General features: G+C 49.3%; 2 protein-coding genes across 8 annotated transcripts in view; one reads left to right on the plus strand and one right to left on the minus strand.

The window, feature by feature from the left end:
- Positions 1 to 24,107, minus strand: part of HEPACAM (hepatic and glial cell adhesion molecule) — a 543,784-nt gene that overhangs the window by 491,020 nt on the left and 28,657 nt on the right. The gene's annotated exons all lie outside the window — the stretch shown is intronic.
- PKNOX2 (PBX/knotted 1 homeobox 2) overlaps positions 1 to 24,107 on the plus strand; it is a 329,979-nt gene that overhangs the window by 291,305 nt on the left and 14,567 nt on the right. For all 7 annotated transcript variants that reach the window (XM_050755704.1, XM_050755705.1, XM_050755701.1 and 4 more), the window contains 4 exons: positions 3,736 to 3,924; positions 16,055 to 16,184; positions 16,647 to 16,744; positions 17,600 to 17,719. In XM_050755704.1, coding sequence (XP_050611661.1) covers positions 3,736 to 3,924; positions 16,055 to 16,184; positions 16,647 to 16,744; positions 17,600 to 17,719 — 537 coding nt within the window. The remainder of the gene's footprint in view (positions 1 to 3,735; positions 3,925 to 16,054; positions 16,185 to 16,646; positions 16,745 to 17,599; positions 17,720 to 24,107) is intronic.

The raw sequence follows: 24,107 nt of genomic DNA on the forward strand, positions 1-24,107 counted from the left end.
TGCCTGAGACACAGTATGAATAAGAAACGTTTGGGTATTATTATCAATCCAGCAACACATATCTGTTAAGTAGGTTATCCTGTGCTCATTAGACTGAGAGACATAGACCAAGATGTTCATGGCCAAAGTCAAGTAGAACATTAGGCAAGAATAAATCTTTATTAAGTACCTAACTCCACTTTGGGGTCCAAATGATCCATTCTAAAGTCACCATTCTCCTCTTTGCTTAGGATGGCTCAGTCTCCCTCAGTCTCAGCCCCACGGAGGTGGCACTTCTTAGGAGGAGACCCTGTGACTGAGCCCTGCATGACGACACACAATCACTGCTTTCTGTCTTTGAGTGACACTTGGTCTAATTTAGTACTCCAAAAACCTTTAATTAGTTGAGCACAATCCCTGCTCATCAGCCAAGCCACAGGCCCAGCCCAGGGAATGTGGGCTCCCCACTTGAAATGCCAGTAAGGCACAGAGAAGGGTGTAATGCTGGCTTCAAGCCACACTGCTCTACACACACCTCACAGTCGCAGTTCTCTGGGAGAGATTTCTTTCCTTGTTTTCATCCCTTTTTACACTGTCCAGACTCTCCTCTAGGCATCCAGGAGCTAGCCAAAAGCTAGGAGGGTGGGATTAAATAGAGATCCCATATATTGCTTGCGTCAACATAAATGGATCTGGAAAAGCAATAAGCATCACCTTCCTCCGCATTTTTTTCTTTTAATTTTGATATAAATGTAGATTCACATGCAGTTATAAGAATTCACACAGAGAGCTCCTGATTCACATCTTGTATAACCCTAGCACAATTTCACAGCCAGGAACAATCCACCAACTGTATTCACATTTCACCAGTTTTACATGCCCTCGTGTGTGTGTGTGCGTGTGTGTACATGTAATTAGTTCCACATAAACATTGTTATAGCAAGGTACAGAACAGTTCCTCCCTCCCTCCTCCACTCCACCGCTGTCAACCACTAATCTGTCTTCCATCTCTATAATTTTGTCATTTCAAAAATGTTATGTAAATGGCATCATATAGTATATAATCCTTTGAGACTGGCTTTTGTCTCTCAGCAAAATTTCCTTGCAATCTATCCACATTGTTGGGCATATCAGTAGTTCGTTCTTTTTTATTGCTGACTTATATTCCATGATACGGATGAATTAGTTTCTTTATCCCATTCACCCATTGAAGTACATTTGGGTTGTTTCCAATTTTTGACTATTAGAAGTAAAGCTGCTTTGAACAATTTGTATACAGGTTTTTGTAAGAACGTATGTTTTTATTTCTCTGGGATAAATGCCCAAGAGTACAATTGCTGGGTCACATGGTATGCACGTATTTAGTTTTGTAAGAAATTGTCATACTGTCTTCCAGAGTGGCTGTACCATTTTACACTCTCACCAGCAATGTCTGAGTGTTCTAGTCTCCAGTTCCTCACCAGCATTTGGTGTTGTCATATATATATTTTTTTATTTTAACCATGCCAATAGGTGTGATATCTCATTGTGGTTTTAATTTGCATTTCCCTAGTGACTAATGACATTGAATATCTTTTCATGTGCTGATTTGCCATCTGTATATCCTCTTCAGTGAAATGTATAATCATGTCTTATGACCATGTTCTAATTGGGTTGCTTGTTATTTTACTGTTTTGTTTTGAGAGTTCTTTATATATCCCAGATACAAGTCCTTTGTCACATATTTGGTTTGCAAATATTCTCCTCCAGTATGTAGTCTTTTCATCTTCTTCACAGGGTCTTTTGAGGAGTAAACATTTTTAATGTTAACAGGGTCCAGTTCCTCACTGGATCATCTTTTTTTTTTTTTTTTTTTTTTTTTTTTTGAGATGGATTTGCGCTCTGTTGCCCAGGCTGGAGTGCAGTGGCTTGATCTCGGCTCACTGTAACCTCCACCTCCTGGGTTCAAGCGATTCTCCTGCCTCAGCCTCCCAAGTAGCTGGGACTTCAGGCATGCAAAACCACCGCTGGCTAATTTTTGTATTTTTAGTAGATATGGGGTTTCACCATGTTGGCCAGGCTGGTCTCGAACTCCTGACTGCAAGTGATCCGCCTGCCTCAGCGTCTCAAAGTGCTGGGATTACAGGCATGAGCCACTGTGCCCAGCCTTCATCATGCTTTTGGTGTCAACTCTAAGATCTCTTTGCCTCGGCCTAGATCCTGAAGATTTTTTCCGGTTTTTTTAAAGATGTTTATAGTTTTATGTCTTACATTTATGTCTGTGATCCATTTTGAGTTAATCTTATCTAAGGTATGAGGTTTAAATCAAGATTCAGTTTTTTTACATATGGATGTCTAATTGTTCCAGCACCATTTGAACAACCCCCTGTTGAAACGCAATTTGGCAATATTTATCATAATCCATAAGAACGTGCATAGCTTTTTTTCCTGTCACTTCTGGGAATTCATCCTAAAAAATAATGCAGGAACATTAAAAAAAAAGCAATAAGATTAGAAAATATTCACTATAACATTTTTTATGAAATTGAAAAATTGGAAGTAATCTAAATACCTAACAATAGGGGACTGGTTAAGTATGGCACACACATGAAATAATATGCAACATTTAAAAATATATTTACTCAATAACTTTCACCCATTCAGCAAATGTTTACTCTGTATCCATATGTGTTGGTGCTGAAGATAACATGGTGAGCAAATTAGACATCATCCCTGCCTTCTCAAAGCTCACAGTCTAGAAGAAAGGATAGAGAAGACAATTCTGGCACTTAGAAAAATAGGTTTGCTAAACTAGGGGAAAAAAACAACAAAATTGCATGCACAAGGTTATTGAAACTTTGTTAAAATATATGTGTGTGGGGAAAAAATCATCATTCTTTAGGGTGATTGGATCAAAGACAGATTTTTTTCACCCTGCCTTCCATACCTTCCATAGTATTTTCTTTTTATGATAATAACAGCAGTAAAGAGCAAAGCTTCAATTGCAAAATAGCTTCTTGCCATGAAAAGGTTAGGAATGTCCATTTGAAGAGGCAGCAGGCTCCCGTACAGCAATCCAAAGGGCATGGAAAAGGCCACAACAGACAGTGAGGTAGCTGGTGCCCAGCTAAGTCATGTTGGATTATTCAGTCCATCAGCAAGTATCCACAGAGCGTCCACACGGTGACTGGTATCCCATGAGGCACTCAGAATGCGTGTTTAAGAATAGACAGTCCCTGAGCTCTAGGGGCACTTATAAGAAATTCTGATCTTCGTCTTCCTCATGCTTGCCTGGTCCTTCACACCTCACAATGTGCTACCAAGTATACACCCTCATACAACACTCACAACAAACCTGTAAAGTTGTCAGGGAGAATATAGTTATCCCCATTTGTTAGACACTAAGGCATAGAGAGCTTAATTAACTTGCGCAAGGTCACACAGATAGTAAATGACAGGCCCGGGACTTGGACCTGGTCTTCCATCACTAAGGCCAGTGCTGTTCTCAGAATCCCACAACTGCCTCAAGAAAGCTGTGACAACAGAGGGCTCAGAGCAAAGAAATAGTCAGCAGAGAGCCGTCACTAGAACTGAAGTCATGGGGATGAGAAGGCACTGCCTACCGCTTCTGGACCTTTTGGCCAAGATCAAGTGTAGGAAGCATGAGCTAGGGCAGGGGATGGGCTCCCCTCCCCTGGGGTAGTGGGGGCTGGGGGTCCAGGCAGTGAGGGGAATGGGATGCAAATACCTGGGCTCACCTCTCCTCCCTCTCCACAGATGGTGAAGGCAATCCAGGTCCTGAGAATCCACCTGCTAGAGCTGGAGAAAGTCAATGAACTCTGCAAGGACTTTTGTAACCGTTACATCACCTGCCTCAAAACCAAGATGCACAGCGATAACCTGCTCAGGAATGACCTAGGGGGGCCCTACTCCCCTAACCAGCCCTCCATCAACCTTCACTCACAGGTAACACGCAGAGCTGGGTCCCATCTCTTAAGCCAGGCTCCTAAGCCCAGCTCTGGAGCCAGGCGTGAAGGAAGGTCCCCTGGTGACCTTCATTGGGTTAGACTCACTGGGTTCCTTTGCCATGAGGGCCCTCCTCTGGTGCATTCCTCTTCATATCCATCAGGACACCCAATCCCTTTTTTACACACACTCTGCCCTGCCAGGGCATTAGTATTCCCTTGAAAATGACCAGATCGGAGAGGGATCCAAAGTCATTCCTGGCTTCCTGGCCCAAGGTATCCCCCAGAATGAGCACCAGCACTAAGGAGATGGAAACTCTCCCGGAGGATGAGCTGGGACTGGGCTCAGACATCCCAGCCCCACAAGCTTCTTAAGAGGCTGTGGCTTGCTGAGCCATCTGCGTTTCTGGGAACGGGCATTTGGGGAAAGCAGTCATTCCCTGAATCCTGCCCACCTAATGGGTGAAGCCAGCTTCCCATGGGCCTGCTGCTCCCTGATCATTCTCCAGGCATTCACGCTACTCTGGCATCTCTGTCCCCCTAAGGTTCAGGGCCATGGTCAATGTCACCTCAAACCACCCTGTTCCCAGGTTCCCCTGCCACCTCCTTCCTGAGACCTGGGAAATGCAGAAATGCTGACTACACACTTTGGGCAAGAACGGGCTTTCCCCTCCAGGGCAGGATATTTTCCCCAAACCTACAAACAAAGAAAGCTGCCTGGCAATACCTTCCCACCCAACTCATGGGCATCTGCGTACGCCACAGGCTTGAGACTTTGTTTCCCTTCCACTGAGCTCCCGAGTCCTGGAAGACACCTGGAGAGTCCCCAAGGAGTCCTCCGTAGCCTCTTCTCATTAAACAGGCACGGGGATGCAGGTGAACTTTCTAGAAGTGAGTGCCGAGCGGTGCTGGAAGTAGTCCCAAAGAAAGACTGTGACATTTTTGTCCCTAAACCCCTAAGGAACCACCCATGTACTCTGTCTCCCCAGATTGGTAGAGTCAGGGGAGGGGACAGGCTGCTTCTAGAAGGCCAGCCTCGCTTTGCACGTCTTGAAAACAAGCACAAAAGATACACTCGGTATCACATCCAACCCACCCCAGTGGGCTCTTTGAGACTCGGTAGTGAGTACTGCCCAGGACGTAGGGCAAGAAGTTTACTTCCTCTTCCTCTCGCTTGAAATCACCAAGTCACTTTATTACAGATCTAAAAACACCCGCCCAGGCTTCTGCCTGCTAATATTCTCTTGAAATAGACTCATTCCTTCAGAGTCTTATTGTACTTTCCCTTATGATCAAAATTAGCAAGAAACTTGCATAAAAGAGGACAATAATTGCTCAACGAGCATCTCGTTTGTAATTTATTAGTTTCTATTATTGTGGGTTACCATGGTGACGCTGCGCAGTCCCGGTGATGGGAGAGATGCAAGATAGGAGCTGAGGAGGCTGTGAGGCCTCGCCAAATGGAGATGCACATTTTTATCAGTAATTTTCATGAAAATAATAAGTGAGGAGTTAATGAGATGGAAAGCCATCCTGTGGCTATTGTGAATTTTTTTTAAGTGTTGATCTAATTAGAATGCATCGGTCAGGAAAAGTAATGAGGATTTAGTGCCTCACAGAGATGTGAGGATCATATCAGAAAATTAGCACAAGTCTTTGGAAATAATCAGGTCCTTGGAGAGGCACTGGATTTCCCCTCCTGGGCCCTCCAACTCCACCTCGGGCTCTGGAGCTGGGGGTGCACCAGGGTAGTGGGGGAAGGAAGGAGGGGCAGAGGGCTTAGCAGCCACCTCAACCCCCGCAGGGTTGGAGGTCTGAGACTGACAAGTCAGTCTGCAGAAACAGGGTCACTGGAGAAGTGGGGTTTGCAGAAAAGGATAACTTGGGCTCTGGATGGTGAAGGTCTCAGAGATGCCGTCACCTGCAAAAATCAGTCCCCCTGGGGAATCCCAGCACTCAGCCTTCTCAGCTTTGAGGAAAGGGGAAAGAATTTTGATTCCTATCACTGGACGCATCAGATCTCTGCCTGGAAGTGAAGCTGGCCCTGGGGTAGCCACTGCAGAAGGGCCCTTGATCAGCTGGGAAAGAGGAATCAGACAATTGGGCGGTGGGGGTTGGGGGATGCGAGGCACTGAGAAAGAGAAAAGGCGCTTAGTGAGGTATTCCTACTTGGTATTACTCAAACTCTGTCCCTGCATTTTCTGTGACTGTCACTGCCTGCTTTGTTCTGACTTCAGGGGTAAATACAGTGATTACACATAGGCTATGGCAGGAGCTTCCTAACCTGCTCTCCTGGCCATCCCTCAGCCCACCTGCACACCCACGCATCTCTTAAGCCTCTACTGCTGGATTCGTCTTTTTACCTTTGCTCATGTCATTTGCCTGCTCAGAAACCCTGCTTGCCATGCCCCTGGGGGTGGGAGGGAGGGCCTTCACTTCTGTTCACCTGACATTCAAGGCCCTCCTAGGTCTGGCTTCAGCCTTCCTGGCTGGGCCAATCTGACTGCTCGAGGTACTGTGACCATCATTCCATGCCTGTCTGTTTGGGTGACACCTCCCCCCCAACCCCATCATCTCCGCACAACCAAACCCAGCTTCTTCCCCATGGGTAGGAACAAGGCTGCTCACCCAGGAGGCCTCCCTGATACCCCATCCAGAACGGATGCTTCCTGCCCTCCACTAATCACGGCAGCTTGCTGAGCCATCGATACGGCAAAAGTCACTGTGACTTTATATTACAGATGCTTGTGTTCATCTCATTTTCCTATCCTAGATAACACTGTTTGAGCAGAGACAGTATTTGACATGTTTGAAATCACCAAATCACCTTATTATAGACCAAAAACAGCCATTCCCAGCCTCTGCCTACTGATAGTCTCTTGAAATAGACTCATCCCTTCAGAGTCCTAGTGTACTCTCCCTGTGACCCCAGCAGTGGCTACCACAAGGTCTTGTGCAAGATAGATGGCCAGGAAGTATTTACTGAAATAAATAATGAAATGAGAGAGAGAAAGTTGGGGGGCCAGGGGCAAGGGGAAGCCAAAGGAGGAAAGGAGAAATAGGAAGAAAAATAAAGGGAAAGAAAGCCAGATATGCAGGGTCAACATTCGGGAGGGAGGTAGAGACAAGCTGAAGAATTGGAGGAAAAGAGCAACAGTTTGACAGGGAGACACACAAACCCAGGAAAAGGGAGACGAGACTGAGAATGACGGGGCAGAAGGACGGACGGAGAGGGGAACAGCAGCAAGAGTAAGAGCAAGTGAAAGGACAAGATGTGGCTCAGTATGCAGCCAGGGTACGAGGAGGCGGGAAAGTCAGTAGGATGTGCTATGTGCTGCTCCTATTGTATTACTCAAACTTGGCCCTGCATTTTCTCTGACTGCCACTGCCTGCTTTGCTCAGGCTTCAGGGGTAAATGTGGTAATTGCACATAGACTATGGCGGGAGCTTCCTAACCTGCTCTCCTGCCTTCTCTGGCCATCCCTCGGCCCGCCTGCACACTCACACATCTCTTAAGCCTTCCCAGGACAGGCCCCTGTCATTGTCGCACTAAGGTAGGGGCGGGGACTTGCATGGGCTCTCCCAGGAAGGAGAGGCCCAGGGCTGCTAAGAATCAGGGACCAGAGACTTTCAGTATAGGAGGCAGGTCTTGGGTTCAAGACATAGGAGCCTTTATGGGAGAGGAGAGAGAAAAGGAGCTTGTGTGTGTGTGTGTGTGTGTGTGCGCGCGCACATGCGGGCACATGCATTCGTCATGGTTCACCCTTAATCCCCCTGGCCTGAAATAGCCTCACTGAGCACCAGCCTGGCCTGGGGAGGGGTATCTCCCCTCTGGAACATGATCCTCTGGATCAACATTCCAGCCGCCTGCCAGCTTTGTTGCAAACTGCTGGCTCATGGTTTTCCCTGTGTGCTAATCATCCAGCCTTGTGTTGCAAAGCGGGAGACATTTTTGTTTTCAACTTGGTACCCCCACTCCCAGATGCTATGCTGTGTCCTTCATCTAGATGGATGGGTTGAGTGTTTTCCTGCTTGGCCTTCTATTTCTCTGTGTGAGTCTTCTCTGCTGGTCGGAGTGGAGGTGGGAAGTAAGGGAGACTGTCCTACCAAGCAGGAGACTAAAGCAGACTTTCAAAGACCTGGGCCACAGCTAGATTTTCCCCTCCCTAGGAACCCATCCTGTGCTGCAGGCACCCAGTGACACCCAGGCTTCCTACTCCTCAGAGCCCAGGCTTCTTGTCGGGGCAGCATCCTCTGTAAGGAGACTGGTTCTAGACCTGACTCTGGGTTCTCCTGTCCTTCCTAGAGGGCGCAAACAGAACTATTCCACCAGAGAGACCTTAACTCCCGCCTCACTCAAGTATTAGTTTGACCTGAAATTCATCCTTTTTTCTCTGTGGAGATTTAAGCCTCAGCTCGATTCCAGGCAAATTGGATTGAATCATGGTTCTCATTCAATCACCAAGCATTTGGGGGGCACTCACTGTGTGCACTGTGCTAGGTTCTGTAAGAACAGACACGAGCCCTTGTCCAAGAAGAGCTCCCAGTCTCAGGGGGAGACAGCCATGAGTCACAATGAGGATCTAGATAAATCACATCAGCCTTGAAATGCTCAGGGTCAAGAGTATAGAGGAAAGGAGCAGCCGAAGAGATAGGGAGAGGAGCTGCAAGCAGGGATTCTGGATTGGGCGATCCACACGTGTGGCTTGAGGTTGCCCCAGTCTCTACCCAGCACCCTTCATCCTTTCTCAGAGAGGGACCAAGTCCCAGACTCAGCCCTCACACCTTCATGGCCACTTTGTTCCTGCTCCACAATAGGATAAACAAACCTCAGTACAGAGTAGAGAGGCCAACAGGAGGATTTTGCCCATTATTTTTGGAGAAGTTACAGATTCATTGGCCTTGGGAGGGCTTCCTGGGGGAGGTGGCATTTCAGGCTGGCTTGGCGAGAGTTGGTAGCCTATTTGGCAGCCTTTATAAAGGTGAGTGTTTCCAGTGTAGCAAGAAGTCTGGAAGAAGGCAAGAAACAAAGACAGCCAATCAGAATCCCTAGAGAAGAGATGGGGTGGAGGGCGCTCATTCATTCACGCATCCTGCATCCATTCAGGCACCTCTGGAGCCTGCTGAGTTCTGGGGATATAAAAATGGATGTGACACAGTCCCAGGTCTCCAAGTGTAATGATGGAGTACCTTGAAGTCAAACATGTGGGAGTTCTGTACTGGGGTTGATAGCGGTGGCCAACTGCTAAAGACTTTAAAGGTAGTGGAGAATGTAGGCGACAGGGTCAGGGCTGGAGACAAGTCCACTGAGTAGCCACATCTTGTATTGGTCCAAGAAGAGCTGGCAGAAGGAGCGGAGCCAGTGAACATTTATTAAGCTCCCCTCTGTCTCAAACATGGTGTGTTCTAGGTGCTTTCCACAGATTATCTAATTTACTCTCCATGACAGGCTGCAAGGTACACATGATTTTCTCCATTTTACATCCAAGGAAAGAGAATCTGAGAGAAGTGAAGAGCCTGGCTCAAAGTCATACCCCTAGCAAGTGGTGGAGTCCGGGATGGGCCACTCCAGAGCCGATGTTCTTCTTGCTACATGGGGATATGTTTTTGTGACACATGGGGAGAAGAATCAGGGGTCTTGGGACCTGGGTGGGGAGGGATGACCCTACCTAGCTATTGGTCAGGGGGTTAGGGACTACAGAGGAAGCAGCCAATTGCTAGGAAGCAAGAATTTGGATTTGCTGGTAGACTGGAAGTAGGAAAATGAGAAGGACAAAGTTGTGGCCATTCTGAGATGCTAGGCCCCGCAGCCGGATGCGACGCTGCAGCTCTGTGCCTCCCCCGCAGAATAGGAAGGGGGCTAATCAATACATCCCTACCTGGGAAGGGTGGCACTTGCCTATTGACCTCTAAGGAATTTTGGATTTTCCAGATTGGCAGGGGGCCAAGGGGATAGGGGGCCATCACCTCAGCCAGGACCCTAGAGGTTCTGCCCAGTGGCTAAGCATCCTGAGGACAGGACCCCGGAGAAGACTGGATGGAGCTGGGGTAGGGGGATGATCTGCTCTGGACAGATTACTACTTAGATGGACGGGGGCATCTCTAGACTGAAGCGGCATAAAACGAGCCACACTGCCGGTCACAGGCATTAAAGTTGTCTCTTCTGTGGGTTCCTCACCCCCAGCCCGGCAGCCGTGGAGCCCGGAGACCAGAGGGCGGCCCTTGCCGCCAGGCTAGTGAAACCTGAGCACTTCTCCCGCCTGAGAAGGAATGTTCCTTAAGAGCAGCAGCTGCTGCTTGTCCCCACAGGCCAGAACTGCCTTTCCCTTGAGACCAAGGCCCCCAACAGGAGTGGAACAAGAACAGGATTAGGCGGCTTGTTTACATGTGCTCGGCTTTCCCGAGTTTGGGAATCTGGCTTTTCTTGGTCTAAAACAGGGCCCTGGCTCTGCCAGAATGGGGATGCTGCCGGGAAGGGGTGTCTGGGGACAGGGACACCCTCCTAAGGCACATTTGCGCAGGCACACACACACACACACCCCCAACAGGAATACACCCACAGCCTTAGGCCAAAGTCAGGCCACACATGTATCTAGCATCTACCATGCAGTTAATTAACATTGTGCTAAGCAGTTCCGGGAATTCAGAGAAAGACCCCTCTTTCCCTCAAGAAGCCTGCAGCCAAGCTAGGGAAAGACGACGCCTGCGTAACAGAGAACCATTCTGTGGTGTCCAGTATGTAAGGCAGATGGGAGGCTTTGAAGAGTCCAGAGGACGGCTTGTGGCTGTGCCCTGGGGAGGTCAGGACAAGCTTTCTAGCAGAAGGGAGACATTCAGAACCGACCTCCACCCGCCACCAGCCCCGGCAGGGGAGCCGCCAGCGCGGGCCTTCTGGGAGGCTTTGGTGAGTGTGGTCTGAGCCGGTGGATCAGCGGAGACCCCTAGTGGCCAGGGGGAGGATGGCAAGTGGCTGGGTCTGGCTCCACGGGGCACCCCACTCCCGCCACCGCCTCACCCTTACCCACCCTCCCACACAATCCTTAGGAAATGGCATTGGCTCTTTTACAGTCCTCAGCTGGAAGGATCTTTGCCAGGCCACCCAGTTCATTCCCTTGTCTCACAGGTATCCAAGTAAGATAAAAATTCCATCTATTTCAAAACAGCTTAAACAGAAACTTTTCTGTCATTTATTTCCTTCACTCCTTCAAGTATTTGTCCCATTCTGGTTTCTTCCAGGAATTCCTTCCTTGAGTGGAAATGAAGTCTTCCTTGAGTCTCCCAGGGCAGCTCAAGCCCTTTCCCTATTGACAGTGAAGCACAGTGGCCCACAGAAACCGACAGCTCTTCCTGGGCTGACGTCAGACCACTGTCCATTCTGGGCCCCTGCACCCCCCGCTTCCAAAAGTCATTCCACAGCCTCTCATCATTTCTTAGTAAGGCCTTCCTTTGGAACAAGTCATCTTTCTGCTGTTCCGAATGCAATTTGGAGTAAAACTCCCCCGATAACCACTGAGGTCTGTAAAGAATGAGTGGCGGCCGCAGCTCCAGGGTGTTGCAGCTGCCCAGAGGATGGTGCTCAGGAGGCACCAGTTCTCTGCCATTCCAAACTCTGCCATTCCAAACCCAAAGCCCTGCCTTGCTTTGCCCCTCCTGAGAGGCTCTTTGCTTCTGAGTTTCAATCCACAGAGCACAAGGAACAAGAGTAGGGCCGCTTCCGGGGGTGCCCGTGGAGCCCAGCGTGTTGGTTTTCATCTGATTCCCGGGCTTCAGGCAGTTCCCAGAGGCTTGGGGACACCACGGCTGTGTTCCTAGCAGAACAAAACAAACAGAGTTCTTGGGCTGAGTAACCAGCTCTCATCCCCAGGTTCCTGGACAATTCCAGCAGGGATGGGAGGCTCTGGGTGCTGAAAAACATAACTAGAACTGTACCAAACGCTCCTCTCACCTCCATCTGGGTGCTAAGGAGCCTAGAGGGGAGCAACTCTGTTTGCTTCTAGACACAGTGGCATCTACCTGGGTTTGGAGTCTGATGAACCCCGAGGGGAAGCTGTCAAAAAGCTAACAATACTGTGTACTTAGCCAACATGTGCTCCCTACGGGGTTTCCACTGCTGCTCTGGAAGTTCCTTCCTCAGAAAAGAGAGTCAGAGCCCCTTGTCTCCATTCTATGGTGCTAGAGACTAAGCCTCAACTGGAAATCGCAGCCAAGTGGAGTTGTGGGGCTAGTCAGAGACAACGCTTAGGATCCTGGAACTCGGCCATTGCCCGGGAACATCAGACAGGGAAGCATGTAACAAGGTTTACACAACTCTGCCTGCGTGCGCAACCCCAGCTGAACTCCTTCCATTGCTAAGTAAAGAACTCAAGTGGCTTGAGGGCTTCTAGGACAGGTTTTTAAATCCCAACTGTGCCACTCCCTAGTTGAGTGACCTTAGCCAAGGGAAGTGGGAAATAAATTATTGGATGGCTAAATGTGCCAGGCACTGTGCTTGCATTGGAGCCTGTCTGACCCCGAAGCACATATCCTCTCTGTGTGAGCACTCGTCCTGCACTCAGAGCCAGAGGCCTTAGGCTGGAGGCACAGTTATTTGACTCTGGGAAGTCACTTCCATTCTCTCTGGGCCTCAGTCTCTCTTCAGGCAAATAGGACAGTCTGTCCTGCTGATCCTATGGGGTGATGGTGACATTAAAATGGAATAGCGTGGGGGAAGAATGCTCTCTAATACTCAGTGTGTATGGTAAGTGGTCTTTTTCAGACCCATCTGATCTTTGGGACCATCACAAGGAGGTTTTTAAAAATATAGATTACTAGATGGATGAGGGTCTGATCCAGTGGCCCTGAGAATCTGTGTCCAAAAAAAAAAAAAAAAAAAAAAAAAAAGCACGCTCAAGGCTGGTTTGTGGAGCAGCTCATGTTTACAGACGTAAGGGATGAATATCATTTCCCCAGACCTCCGGGATGCCAAAATTTTGCTTCCTTTTCCCTGCCCCACCTAAGACGTTGCCAGTCCTAGCCCTGCCCTTGGACTCTGTCTCTGAAGGTTTTTATTTTATTCCTTCACTGATAGACTCTGGCTGCCTCTCAGCACCTACCAGCCAAAGACCCAGAGAAGGGAGAGAAGGGTAGGAAAGAGAAGGCTCTGATCCAATGTGTAAATTGCCTTTAGTTACCCAAACTGGGTAAATTGGCATGGAGGGAATCCAAGCCACAAGGTGGAGAAGCAGCCAGGGTCTGAGTAAGCAGACGAAGCATCCAGGTGGTGGCTCACCCTCTGCCTTTGGCTAGGGAACAATGTGTGTTGGTTGAATCCCAAGGGGCACATCTTGTATTTATTTTACTGACTTTGCTTGTATTTTTCTAACCTTGTTGGGTACTTTTTTTGGGGATGAAGAAAGTCTGGGATAACTTTTTATGTTTGAAATTCTCAAATATCCCTACCAAAAGAGGCACATGCTAGCATGGATGATTCCAAACAAGGGATTATTGAGAAGTCACTTCCACTGGTTTTAAGGTGAATGGCGTGGAGGTACCCACTCTCCCATTAAATTCACCTTCAAGCCTGGTGTGGTGGCTCACGCCTGTCATCCCAATGACTCAGGAGGCTCAGCTGGGAGGATTACATGACCCCAGAAGTTTGAGACAAGCCTGGGCAACATAGCAAGACTCTCTACCCTGTCTCAAAAAAAATTTTTTAAAAAGTAAATTTACCTTCTGAGTTTGCTTCAGCTTCAAATATATTATCAGCCCTGGTTTACATACCATGAGAATGGTAGGCTGGGATGTTGGAACAAGGAGAACTCAAACAGCAGTCTCATCACTGAAAACTCAGGCCTTGAGGGTCCAGGTGTCACATGCACTGTATACATAAGGAGATGAGGCCCGCGGAGGGGTGGTGACGTGATTGCCTTTCCTCCAGTGCCCGCGCTGCTTCTGGACTTCCGGGTTTTCGTTGTTTTTATCTGTTCACCTTGCCTGCAGTGATGATTGGTTAACCTGCAGGATTCAAGGAGCATTTGCAGTCCAGAACCTGTGTAGGGGGCATTTGTGGGTGAAGGAGAGCTGTGTTCTAGTCCTCTGGCTGCTAACCAGCTGTGTGGCCTTGGGAAGTCCCGGGCATCTCTAAACCTTATTTGTACTTCAGGGAGGGGAAATGTGTGGCTTTGAGGGGCTCTTCCAGTTTCTAGGCTTCTGCATGGCAGACTCCATTTTAGACTGCAGCTGCAGGAACGGAAGGCCAAGAGCTCTGCTCAAAGTATAAACCTCACGGGCTAGGAGGCTCCCACGGGGCCCCAGGAAGGGGAAGCCAAGGCAAGAGCTGCTCCCTCTGTTCCCCAAGGTCACAGCAGCAGAGGTGAGCTCAGAATAGAAGCAAGGCCTCCATCGCCCCACCCACCCAGAGAAGCCAGACCAGGAGGCCCGTGCGGCAGGTGGGTGGGAGGAGGGCGTGCTTGGCTCCTCTCCTCCTGGCGCTGCTTATTTATAGGCAATACTCCTCCAGCTCTTGGGCCAGAGACAACCCGGGAGAGTAAAAAAGGCAGCTCTGGAGGAGACGCCAAGGGGGATTTAATCAGCTGAATCGAGTGAGATGTATAAATCAGTGCCGACTTCCACTTCCTGACAGGCTCTGCCAGTTTCTGTGTCGTCAGGGTCTGGGAGGAGATTCGCCATGGCTGTCCCCCAGGGCTGCAACACTTTGCCTTTGTCTCTTGCTACAGGTAGGCAGTCACTGGCTCGAGGTTTCCTCCAAACACAGATTTCTGGGCTCAAAACCCTAGACTTGCTCTGGAGGCTGGAGACCTAAGCTTCTTCAAGTCCTAAAACAAAAACTGGGAAGCTGGGGACCTCCTTTTTTCCCCCATTTTGTCTATTTCCTTGACCATTTACCTGTCTCTAGATCCTTGCAGTTCACGCCTTATGATTCCAGCATTTGAGCATGGGAATGTCACCTAAATGGCCATTGAACCTGTTAACTGGTTCACGCCCGTCTTCAGATGAGGAACCATGGCTAGGAGGAGCTAAGAGACCCAGGCCAGCCTCCTGAGGCTCCCACACTTCACTCGCTGCCTTTTTTGTCTTCTCCAAACCTAGAGCCCCTAACCTCTCCCACATCCTATTCCTTCCTCACAAATTCTCTCCAAGCACCCAGCCTCCCAACGCAGGCTCCCTAGAAGGCAGGGAGGGCTCCACAGCAAGTCCAAGGACTTCTTTACCCAGCTGTTAACTGGGAATGGTGAGGGGAGCAGAGGGCCAGGAAAACATGTCTTAGCTGCCTGGGCTAATGCAAAGAAACGTGGCAAGGGTTCCGTGCTGGTTGGCAGTGTGGGGAGAGGGGAATCTGTTTCCAGTGGAATCCTGTGGGGATCCTGAGGAAGAGAACAGAATCGATGTCATATGCCATAGGTGGCTGAGGTTCATATGAGACACCCTTAGGAGACAGCTTATGGGAAGGCTAGGGCAGCTTTCACTTGCTTTCTTAACATGGATTTTAGTCTCCTGGGCTAGGTGCTAAGGATACAAAGGTGAGAACTGGAGGCTGCTCTGTGTGTGCAGCCTAGTGTGATGGGCCTGTGATGGAGGGTGTGTGGAGAGGAGCCGGGGGATGGGAAAGCATCAGGAGACAAGCGTGGCTGAAGGAGGAGCAGGTGCCGACCAGGTGAAGCCAGTTTCTCAGTCCCGGCTGCGCAGTGGAATCACCTGGGGAGCTTTTAATAACCCAGAGCCCATTGAATGTGATGGATCTGATCAAGAAAAAAAAATCCAGAGCCTAGGACACACTCCTAACCAATTAAATGAGACTCTGAGATTGGAACCCAAGCATCGTTACTGGAGATTTCTAAGTATAGCCAAGGAGGAGACCATGGGTTATCAGATAATTTGTGCCTTAGGTTTTCAGGGCAATGGAATGGTTAAAAGGGTGACTCTTTTGGGTTTTTTTTTTTTTTTTTTAATTGAGCCCTCTTATTCACTCTTTCTAGGAAACCATGAGAATTGCCTTCTGGACCTGGGTCTGGGGAGGAGCTACAAGGAGGGAGGGGGCAGGCAGGAAGGGGAAAAGACAGAAGAGGACTCTGGGGCTGTAGGGTCTAAGCTCTCAGTGACATTGTCACAAACCACGCCTCCCTCACTGCCAGGACCTCCTGCAGAATTCCCCCAATTCCATGTCTGGAGTCTCCAATAACCCCCAGGGAATTGTGGTCCCAGCCTCAGCGCTCCAGCAGGGCAACATCGCCATGACAACCGTCAACTCACAAGTCGTGTCAGGTCAGTGCAAAGACCGGGAAGGGGGATTGTGGGAATTCCCCGGGAGGAGAAAGGGTGGTCCCGAGGCGGTTCCAGGGGTGGGGGGTGGGGGTTGTCCCCCACCGAGGGAGGGGCTCCCAGCTCAGTTTCTTGACTAAAGTTTTCTGTAAGTTTGTAGACAGTTAGCACCAAGACCCAATTGTGATGGTTTAGAACAAATCTGGGTCAAAATCTCATGAGCCCCTGAGAGGACCAAGTAAGGCTGTTGTCCCTTCCCTGAAGCACCTCCCACCAAAGGCTCTGCCCTAGGCTGTAGACACCATCCCCCAGCCACCCATAAAGCAGAAGAGCCATAGCTCGCTACCCAAGGGCTCCAAAGTAGAGGGTCTTTACACGTGAGTGCCAAGTGAACTGGGAACCCTGCTTGCCCTTGCTCCTACCCACTCCCATGGCAGGGGACCCCAAAACTGGTTGTCTCCTCAGGTGGAGCCTTATACCAACCGGTTACCATGGTAACCTCCCAGGGTCAGGTGGTCACCCAAGCAATCCCCCAGGGAGCCATCCAGATCCAGAACACACAGGTGAGTGTGTGTAGGTGTGTGCACATGTGCATGGTGTGGGCTAGGGCACCTGTGATCGCTTCTTATCTGCCAGGCACTTTACACGAGTGACTCATTGAATCCTCATCATCCTCTAAGAGGTATCATTACTCCTACTTTACAGATAAGAAGCTGGGTCTTGGAAAGGTTTTATCAACTCCTGGGATTTTGCTGCCTCCCTCCTGGGGTTACATCAAAGGATCCTGCACTTCCTATTCCTGTCTGCAGACTGAGCCGCTGTGTCCCTCAGTGGTAGAGAGTGCACACACAAAGGAAGAGTAGAAAGATCGGAAGTCAGAGTCTGGGATCTGACATTAACTCTGGGATCTCGGATAAGTCACCTAACCTCTCTGAGCCTCAGACTTCTTATTGATAAAAGGGGGATTAATAGCAACTGCACACAGCCTAGCCAACCTACAGGGCTGCTGTGAGAATGAACCACGGTGATGGATAGGAAAGTGCTTTGCAAACTGTAAAGTACCACAGAAATGCTGATAACTACTTGACGGCTTATGGCAAATTCATATCTTCTACTGTTCTCTCTGCATGGCCCTGTTTCCTCTGTCTTTCTCTCTCTCTCTCTCTCACTCTCTCCCTCCCTCTCCCCCTGCCCCATCTCTTCCTCCTTGTCCTTCTTCCCTTCTCCCATCACCTGAGCCTCACCTCCACTCTCTGAGGGGCTGGCATGGGGTGAGAGGGAAAGGCGACCTCCCCAGGGCCCTAGGAGTGAGCCGGGAAAGGGGCTGGCAGCCGAGCCTGCCGTCGCTATGGCAACAGGTCCCTAGCCGCTGGCCTCACAGGCTGCTGATGCTGATTTTCTCTCCACGTGCCCTGAAGGTTAACCTTGACCTCACCTCCCTCCTGGACAATGAGGATAAGAAGTCCAAGAACAAACGAGGAGTCTTGCCCAAGCATGCCACCAATATAATGCGTTCTTGGCTCTTCCAGCATCTCATGGTGAGTGTGTGTGTCCTGGGGGTGTGGAGTCACGGCATGGGGTATGAATAACCCACCACGTGGGTACCAGACTCTGCTGTCGGCTCCAAACCCACAGACAGAGGGCGTGGCCTCAGGGAGCGCTCTCTGATAGGGATGACATCTGGAGGCCAGGCCGGGGGGCTCAGGTGGGACCTAAAGCTGGGAGACTATCTCTAGTACCTGCTACTGTTGCTGTCTGGAAAAAATGTGGCAACACATGGGGTAATGGGGACAAGCGCATGCCGAAGAGTCAAGTACTGGGCAGATGTGTCACACTGTTTCATGAACAGAGAGAGGGTCGTCGTGGGGAGTGGGTGGTTTCTGGACCAGAGCCCTCCCCCTGCCACAGCCACGCTCACTGTGCCCGTCTCCCATGGGAGAACGTGTTGACTCTGCCAGGACTCCTGAGTCCTCCCCGCTGGGTGAGCCAAGCGCTGTGTGGTAGAGATGGGGGCCAAGGCTGGAATCCTGGCTCCTCACGTCACAGCTCAGTTCCAGGACACAGCACTATTTATTTCATAAGCCTCAGCAGCTCCTTTTATAAAATGGCCCACTCTCTTGGGTTACAGTGGAGTGTTGATACAGTGCACACTGTGTGATGGTTGCTGTGTGTCTGTGTGCTGCGTTAGTTGCAAAAGACAAGCCTTTGGTGGAATGTCAGGAAAGGCTTCATAATTGCAATCCCCTAACACCACTTCCAAGGGCTGTGGCCGTAAATAAAGGCCAATGACTGTGCCGAGTGTGTATAGGCTGGTGTGTGTGTGTTCTGGGGTGGGGAGGTAGGTGCTGTGACCACAGGCTGGCTTCCATTAATCTGTGAGCTCCTGCCCTGGCATGTCAGGACAGACAGACAGACACAGGTACAAGACAAATTCCAAGGGACTGAGGATCCATTGGCTGGAGAACTGTGGGAAAAAACAGGAGGAAGAGGAAATCCTTCTCCAGGGAGGAGAAAAATCAAATGGGCCATGGAAACTAGTGAGTCCGTCAGCAGCCCTTTATCTGAAATGGGAGAGCTTTCAGAAGCCATGGAGACCAGGCCTCAGTGGTTCTCAGACTTTAGTGGCAGCAGAAGACTGACTGGGTCTTGGGAGCTCTGATTTGGAAGTGCTGGACCTTCCTGTGCGCCCAGGAGGCTGGAAGGATCACCTCCTAGCAAGCGATGAGAGCCGGAGCTCGGCATCTCCCCAGAAGTATCCCCTCGCCTCTGGGGGTGTGGGGCTGCCCCAGTGGTTTGCTGAGTGAGTACATTTTGAAAGCACTCACTGGTTTGAAGACCTACAGTTTCCAGATGAGAAAGCTAATTTGGAGAGGAGGGGCTGGAATGCTGGAGTTAAGGTGAGGAGAGGACGCTGGAGGGACTCCTGTGCCTACGTGATGAGGCCAGAGGCCCCGCAGCAGGTCCAGCCTCAGGTCTCTATGGAGCAGCTCTGAGTCAGTGGCTGGAGTGCACAGGGGGAATGCCCAGGTCTCCTGCCTTTCTGGTTTTCCAAACTGCCCGAGAGCCAGGGGGCTCAGATGGACTCAGTGGCTTGTGGGTCCAGTGTCCATGCCACAGCTCCCAGCCTACCTGTGGGAGGAGGGGCTCCCTAGGGAAGGACGCATCTTCTGTGTGCTGACCTGGCACAACCGAGATTAAAGCACCACCCTCTCCCAACAGCTAGTGGAGCTAACTCTGGCTCCACTCATTGTGGTGGGTGACGTACAATGCAGGGTCACAGGTGTGCTAGAAAGCTCATGGGCTTTTGAGGCAGCTGAACCTGGGTTCAAATCTCAGTTACCTTTTACCCTGCAACTTGGCCACACTCGCCTCTTAGGAAGACTGATGAAGTAATGAAAGATTGCCAGGACCCTGGCACACTGAGTTGCTTAAAAAATCCTTCCCCACCTCCCACCCCCATGCATTTTTGAAGACTGTTGTGAACATACCTACAACCTCACTTCTGAAGGGGGAAAAAGGCAAGAGGAGAGAGGAAGCTGCAAGGCAGATTCCCCAGCCCAGGAGCCCAGGTGTCCAGGTCAGCACCTGCTCAGTGACGCCCACCCCCCATCTGTGGCCTTCCCCTTCACTACCTTCCATTCCCCACTTGCCGCTCACCCCTGGGAGTCATTAGCCTGAGACTGGAGGGTCACCCATCTTTGTCCCTCCTGGCCGTGCCTGGCCTCTCACCTGGGACCTCAGTTCATGCTCCGCCCTCTCACCCCCTTCCTCGTGAGCTTCCCTGCAGATCTCGGGGTCCTGTTTTTCCATGGTCACTTCCACCCAGACTTGGGAAGGCAGAGGAAGGGGAGGTGAAGAGAGGAGGTAGTAGCTGAGCACAGAGCAAGGCAGGACCCAGGCTGGCTCTACAGAAAGCACCAGGGATGGGGTAGAGGACTTGCCGGAGGGCATGAGGAGGGGCTTTCTGCCCACACTTTGCCACCCACCCCTGTTGCCTTCTCTGGCCTGGCAGTGTGTACAGGTGCAGGTGCCATTCATGACATGCTTAACATTGGCAGAGTCCTCCCCCAGTTCATCACAGTGGCCTCTAGAGAGGCAAGGGGAGTGGCCACTGGGCCTCTAAAGTCAGAGCTCAGAACTTTGGGACTGAGGAGGAGAAAGAGAATGAGAAGTCCAGGCTGCTTTAGGGAAACAAGCAGACCCAGCTGTCCTTGGCAGGCCACACCTGGGCCACACAGCCATGCACATGTGGACACACCCTCACCAAACCCCAGCTGCTTCAGGAAAGAGGCTATACAGGCTCTTCATAACTAGGCACAGTAGAAAGAAGACAGGATTTGAAACCAGACAGATCGAGGTATGAATTGAGGCTCTCCCACCAGCAGTGTGATTACCCTGATTCTATTTCTTGGAAAAAAAAGAAGATAATACTTATTTCCCATGGTTGTGAAAATTCAATGAGAAAACATATATAAAGAGCCAGGCCTAGCATATAGCACTTAAGAAATAAGTTCCCTTTGAATTTTTTAGAACAATGGACCAAGAGCAAGTTTTGGAGGCTGAAGACCCAAAATTTGTGAATATTAATCAGAGGTAGATGGCTGATTTGTTGTTTTCATCTATAACACCTACTGATTTTACTCTCATTGACCCTAAGGGTAACTGACAATACTGTGACTTACCCGTTCTTTGTGTAGATGTGTGTGCCTCTCTTGTATCTCTGACTCTGTCATAAATTTCTCAAAAATAAGGATCATACATTATATTCCTCTATGAGCCCTACAGCATTGATTCCCAAGGTATGAAGCTTTACAGGATTTATGAGGTCTCGCGCCCCAAAAGAGGTTCCATGGTGAAATAACTTTGGGCCAATCTGAGTTATAGAAAGTTTAGACTTTTTTTTTTTTTTTTCATGGTAGGGTACAGAGTCTCACTCTGTTGCCCAGGCTGGAGTGCAATGGCACGATCTCGGCTCACTGCAACCCCCACCTCCCAGGTTCAAGCGATTCTCCTGCCTCAGCTTCCCGGGTAGCTGGGATTATAGGCACCCACTACCACGCTTGGCTAATTTTCATATTTTTAGTAGAAGTGGGGTTTTACCATGTTGGCCAGGCTGGTCTCGAACTCAACCTCAAGGGATCTGCCCACCTTGGCCTCCATAGTGTATTCTGTTTATTCTTACAGGACGAAGGGGCATGGTGAATTTGTAAGAGGGGTAAGGTTCGAAGCGTCTCCCAAACTTACGTGAGCGCTTTACATCCCCTCTTGGTGTTTTCACTGTTGCTCTGAGGAACAACTCTGAGACTGTAATTCTTGAAAAATGCAACTCTAGGGAGACACTGTGTCAGGTCAATAGGAGCTGCTCAGCTTTGGGAAAGAAGAGCAGAAAGGGTAAGAAGTAAGGACAGACCTAAATATGCCATCGATGTTCTCACATCCAGTGCAGTTGGGACAACTAATCTGTGGTTGATTGAAAAACTTAGTTTAAAAAAGAAACAACCATTCCAAAGAGATACTTTAATTTAAAAGATGGACTTATCGTATACATTCATTTGCTAATCTTTTGATACAGGACTAAGGTCTTTTTCTGATTGTGAGTCATCTTCCTTGCATAAACCTCTCCTATAATGTAACATCTATAAATTCCACCTCAATGGAAAGTGGAATTACAACTTTGATATTTGGGAACCAATCTGTCCGCGAGATCTTTCCATATTTTTATTATGTATTCCAATCCTTTATGTTTGTCTCATCTGATCCTAACTATTCAGCATTTGTAAGCAAATTTGGGCCTCAAGACTTTTGAAAACTTTCTACTTATCAACAGCGACTCTTTTTGTACTCATATTTCATTGGTTTACAGAAGAGTTTGTTAAATTACAGAAATTTACATACTTTATTAATAATAACATAGAACTGGCATAAACCAGTCTGGATACGAGCACTGCTAGCTTTCAGATAAGCAGATAGTGTAGCTAACAGACATTCTACAAAACAGCTTTCTCATCTCAAGCATTCAGAGTGCTGCAGAGAACAATTCTAACGATTTACAGAAGAAATGGACATGCCATCAATTAATCCGGAAACTTTGCTAAATAGGGATTGGTTGTGAGAATGTCTGTAGTAAATACTGGTTGTTTCTGTTGTCTTCTTTCCCTGGGGTATAAGTCTGTATTCTTTGGTTCCCTTTGTCCTATGTCTGGGGCTTCTTGTCATTTCTACTGTTCAGCCACAAAAAAGTATTCAGATGATAGAAGGCTCCTGAGATGGAGGTGAAATCCCAGAGCCTTTTTGCTGTTAGGCTGCAGTGAGATTGGGATGGTCTCATCCATTAGCTGTTCGCCTCTATGTCCCTGAAGAATCCAGTGACATTTTCTTGCTCTTGCATTTGGCTGAAAGAGGCTACACTCCTGCTGGAAGCAATCATTCCATAGCAGACTCAGGTCGGTTGAGAGCCCATGGCAGACAGTCCTTCTCTTGGAGGGTGGAGAGGTAGGCACTGTTCCTCCTCCCCAGCTTCTACTCCGCCCCTTCTGCTCCAGATCCTGGAGTCTTCCTGACCTGCCACGTGATTCTGCTCCTTTCCATCCCAAAATATGGCATCTGTCTGTGCTGCTGCCAGCCAAGCACATGAGCCGCTTTGCAGAATGTGCTCTGTGTGCGGGAGATCCTGGAGACCAGGCCCCAGCAGGCCCTGCCATCCGCCAGAAGAGCTGCTCCTGCATTAACCACTGCAGCGTGCCAGGTTCTGCACTAAACGCTTTAACGCATCATCTCATTTAACCCACACAACCACCCTAGGAGGAGGTAATACGATTCACCTCATTTTACCAGTGACAAAACTGACACTCAAAGAAGGCAAAACTTTTCTCAAGGTCACATGGATGAAAGGTGGCACAGGATTTGAACCCTGACCTATGCAACTGGAGGCTCTAGTCTCTTACCCACCACATTGACCCAAGAAACCACAGACATCTCTCAGCTCCCATTGCAAAGTCTAGGTAAAGCAAAGAGGAATCCCAACTCTCAGTGGAGGCGTGGAGCCCCGTCCTGGGAGAGGTGTAGGGATTTTACATGCCCAGTCCCAGTCTTCAGACCTCGCAGTGATGCTGCCTTTGACCTCTCCCCCACACCATTCATCACATTCAGAAGCCTGACGTGGCATCCAGCTGCACTCTGCCATCCACCACCCCATCTTCCATTCAGCCACAAGGAGCCAAGGGCTCGCTCCAGGGCCATCCTGTGAACTCTGCTGTGGTCACAAAAGCTGAGTTCACAAAAAGCACCCAGGGCCTTCTCTGTGTGACTTTTTAAATAGAAACATAATTCACATACCATAAAATTTGCCCTTTTAAACTGTGGAATTCAGTGGCTTTTAGTATATTTACAGAGTTGTGTAATCATCACCACCATCTAATTCCAGAATATTTTCATCACCCCAAAAAGAAAGGCTGTACCCATTAGCCATCACTTGCCAGCCCCTGGCAACCACAAATTTACTTTCTGCCTCTATGCATTTGCCTATGCTGGACATTTCACATAAATGGAATTGTGGGATTCTCAGGCCTAGCTTCTTTTACTTAGCACAGTGTATCAGTACTTCATTCCATGTTGTGGTTGAAGGATATTCCATGGTACAGATGAACCACATTTTGTTTCATTTATCACTTGATGGACTTTAGGGTTGCTTTCGCTTCTTGGCTCATAAGTCCTGCTGCCGTGACGGGTATACTCTGCATGATTCTGTGCCTGTTGTTATCTTAGACTCTGTCAGATGCCCATCTATCCTTCCTCCAACCTGAGAACTTCATATGCAGGGTTCATTCTCGCTGGGGGGAGGCAGAGCAGCTGCACCCCAGGAACAGCATGTGCGCTGCACAGGGCTCCGGGCCAAGGAGGGCACGTGGAGGTGAAGCCCAGCCAGTT

Source organism: Macaca thibetana, chromosome 14 (genome assembly GCF_024542745.1).
Source record: "Macaca thibetana thibetana isolate TM-01 chromosome 14, ASM2454274v1, whole genome shotgun sequence".
Taxonomy (NCBI): domain Eukaryota; kingdom Metazoa; phylum Chordata; class Mammalia; order Primates; family Cercopithecidae; genus Macaca; species Macaca thibetana.